Consider the following 4,068-nt stretch of genomic DNA (forward strand, 5'->3'; position numbering starts at 1 on the left):
AGTACTTGATCTTCTTGTAAGCCAAGCAATTTTAAGATAGAATGAATACAAAAATAATACAAATCACTTCTTTTTAAATCTCTACAAAGTTCCTAGTAATAATCTTGATTTGTGTCAATGTTGAAATTCTGTGAATTAAAACAACCCCACATTTCTGAACCATATAATAATACAGAATTCCCTGGGTAAACATTTAACACGAAAAGTTTAGTTTTATTCATCATGTTCATTACGTTAACATATATTTTCTTTGATTTTATTACATAAGTACACAAAAAAGTTATTTCTTTTCATTAAATACATTATTAAGAAAACATACAAGGCTATTTGTTTGAGCCTACATTTGTAAATCTATTTATCTACATCAATTTTTCATGTCCAGAATGCATACGGGGGAAAATGAGAGGTTAAATGTCACCAAATAATGCAGATAGGTCAATATAAATGCTGTTTTAAAATGTTAATGGGGTTAACTATACTGAAGAGGGAGGGGTATATTTTCATGACTCGAAAATTAACGCGAAACTAGTTGATTTATATTCAAATCTCTCAAATTGATTACGGATTAACAAAACAAGGTTAATGTCTCCTTTTAAGCATGCATTAGCAATCATCTGAATACAAACTCAGTCATAATATAGCAACCGGGTTAAGGATACATTAACAAAATTACATATAAAACTACTTTACTGGTACATAAAATCGTGAAAACATTTCGGTAGTGAGTTGAAACACCGACACATAGTATAGGTTAACATCGGTAAGGTCGAATGCAGTCGTTCTTCCTCTTCTGTTCGAGCAGTATTTGTATAAAAAGGGCAAAGCCGTAGTAAGGCAGATTTGATTAATGGACCTTTACTCAAATCAACCAAATACAAATTTATGACACTGCTTTATATAATCTCAAACGTCTCTGTTGACACTGGTTATAGTCCACATAACTTGTTCTTGTTTAAAACGATTTAAAACATATCTGTTGCGAACTAAAATTTCAAATCTCTTTCAAAACTTTCCCAAAAGATAACCCTGTCTTCTTCGTCCTCTGGATAATCAAGGTAAGTGTCATCGTTCATTATATACCTCATTTCTCGAGGAATTTTTGTTATTTCTGTTCTCAATAGTTGAACAATAATTATGCTATTTCTTCCTTGTCTTGAGACTACAATATCCTCAAGCGCTATATTAAATTCATACATACACCATTTTGACTCGAGAAAATTATTTGTGAGAATGCAGACAAATTTCCGGCTGTTGTGGATAGCATTTGTTATATTTTCAGCAATGGCACTTCCTGCGATAAAGTCTCTGTGGTGAATGCACAAGCGCAATCCTTTATGTTTCTCGAGAAAGTCTATCATATAATCTTTCGGAAACCATCTGTCATTTTCAGCATAAGATACGAAAGCGTCGAATTGAAAATTGCCATCAGTCTTATCATGATCTATACCATATTTTCCTTTCAAAACATAATACCAGTATCGTAATTTCCATCGATTTCGGTAAATAATCATAGAACAAATAGTTCCCAGAAAGACAATAATTCCTATTGTCACTGAAACAATTACTCCAACATATGAATAACAATCCTTTTTCAAATGAAAGTTTGCTTCAAATATATTTATTGATTTATGCAAATATATGCATGAATAATTACCAAAACCTTTTAAATACTTTCTATGCAACTCAAGCCATTTCAAAAAAATCATTGAATCGCAAGAACACTCAAAGGGGTTGTGCGACATATCTATTGTGATATTCAAATGAAAGGCTTTTTCAAGTAAATTCATGCCGTCACTAGACAAATATAATATCTGATTCCAACTTATATCTATAAACATTAAGTCTTCCATATGATGAATAGAAATATTCCAGTCCGTAAGTAAGTTGTGGTCTAATAGAAGAGTCTTCAGTTTAGATGCCCTGAACAGAAAATTCTTGAATAAAATCGATATTCGATTCGACGACATGTTAAGAAACATCAAGTTGGTTTGATTTTCAAAAATACAAACCGAACTGTTATCCTGAAAAATGTTGGAATAACCCAGTAGGTTGTTGTCGATTCCTAAGTGTTTGAGGCCTACTAGGGAACCAAAGACATAGCTTGATATATCAACAGCTCTGTTATTGGACAAATCAAGATATTGTAGCAGTGTTAAATTACATATTGGGCCTGTAAAAGAGTAAAGCTGATTGTTTTGCAGTAAAATTTTCTTCACAGAAGATGAACTAAAATAAACAGGTGGTATATTGTCTCCTATTTTTGTACTTTCTATTATGATTGTTTCTGTATTTGGAGGAACCAATACAAATTGAAAGTTCGCATAAGTGTATGGAATGCATGCTGTTATCAATTGGCTATATTTTAAGTTGTTTGTAAAATATGAAATTTCTTCATTTTGATTCCAGTGAATGACCTTTTTATTTGCCTGAATCGGTAGTCTATCACATACGCAGTGTGAAGTTTCATGATAATATTCGGTGCAATACCAGGAATTTTTTGACTGCGACATCTGATGTTTATTTTGAAAACTTAAATCAACAGTTTTGATACCACTCAATCCAGGAATGTAATAATAAGCATATCTAGAAACAACCCATCTATTATCTCTAGCGCTGAAATAGTGCAAAGACTGTGGTAGATATCGTGGTACATAGAGATCAGTTTCTTCTAGATTATTTCCATCAAGAAATAATACTTCAAGCTTTGTAGAATTCAAAGGCTTTATATCATCAACAAATAACACGGTACTTACTGATCTTTCACATTCAAGATAATTTGCTTTAAGTATACGGATTGAAGTGTATGGAAGGTCATACGTCACATTTTTAAACCCACACATACGCAGTTTTCGATGATATGATATGTCTAGATACTGCAATTTAGTAAGCTTCAGTAGTGCACCCTTTTCAAATATTGTAAGGGCAAAGTCAATAATTCTGCGCCACTCTGTTGTAGCGGATATATCGAGGTATTCCAGGTTAGGGAAATTGTCAAAATATTCTCTGCTTATGCTACCTTTCGCAGCGATTCCAGTTACTTTCAGTAAGGTGAGATTATTCAGAGTAGAAAATCCTTTGCCAAACGTTACATTTTTAACTCCATCGATTAACAAACTTTGAAGAGAAGAAAGATCTTGAAATGCTTCGTCTGGACAATAATATTGCTTGTTTTCGTTTGAATTGTTTGAAATATCTAAATACTGTAAATATTTCAGATTATGAAATACTCCTGGGGGATATGTATCAACATCTAGCGATAATAAATTGCTGGACAAATTTAAGCTTATAATATTGCGTGTAGTAGAAAATGGAGCAAACTCTTCTTTCCTGAATTTTGAAATCTTATTTTTTGCTAAATCTAAATATTTCAGCTTTGCCGGTAAATATCCTTCTTCTGGAAGATATGTGAGCAAATTACAACTGAGATTAACCGACACAACTCCTTCGTCAAAATATGGAGATTTTGTTAAATTTAAGGCGGAACAGTCGGCTAAAATTTCATCAGTAATATTGGAACATTTGCATTTAGGATTAGTAGAACATCGATAGTAGAAGGTTTTATCATTTCCAATTATTTTGAAATTCAACAATGATAGACCTTGTATGACATCAGACATGCACAGTACCAAATTTTTTTCACAATGCAATGCAATTAAAATAAATAGATAACCGCAAAGTTTCATCTGAAATTATAAAATAATGTCATTTTAACTAAAAGTAAAAAAAAAAACACAAATATTAATTTGGCAATAAAAACAAGTTGTTGGCAAAAACTAAATACTCTTCTGCTATACAGAGACACAGATTCAACAACAATGGTTTATTGTGTATAGAACGATCACATTTGGAGCAAGTTACTCCATTTACACATACTACCACCAATGCGCATGACCAATACTTGATGTTTATTTGCACACCAAGACCAATCCATCGTTATATTTGATAAGTGACAAAACCTTAAATATATACAAATCCAAAATTTTAAAGGCTCTATTCAAGTCAGCAATGTTTGTTTGATAATACTTGATATGCTCGTTTTGTGGTACCTGGAATGCAGTCGTGTGATTT

General features: G+C 32.1%; 1 protein-coding gene across 1 annotated transcript; it reads right to left on the bottom strand.

Annotated features, from left to right (window-relative positions):
- Positions 1-669: 669 nt before the first annotated feature.
- Positions 670-3,678, bottom strand: LOC127712309 (toll-like receptor 4). Its single transcript, XM_052218677.1, has one exon. It carries the CDS (start codon positions 3,615-3,617, stop codon positions 984-986), a length of 2,634 nt encoding a protein of 877 aa, XP_052074637.1. The 5' UTR covers positions 3,618-3,678; the 3' UTR covers positions 670-983.
- Positions 3,679-4,068: the final 390 nt, after the last annotated feature.

This window comes from Mytilus californianus, unplaced genomic scaffold, assembly GCF_021869535.1.
Source record: "Mytilus californianus isolate M0D057914Y unplaced genomic scaffold, xbMytCali1.0.p SCAF_8, whole genome shotgun sequence".
Classification (NCBI taxonomy): domain Eukaryota; kingdom Metazoa; phylum Mollusca; class Bivalvia; order Mytilida; family Mytilidae; genus Mytilus; species Mytilus californianus.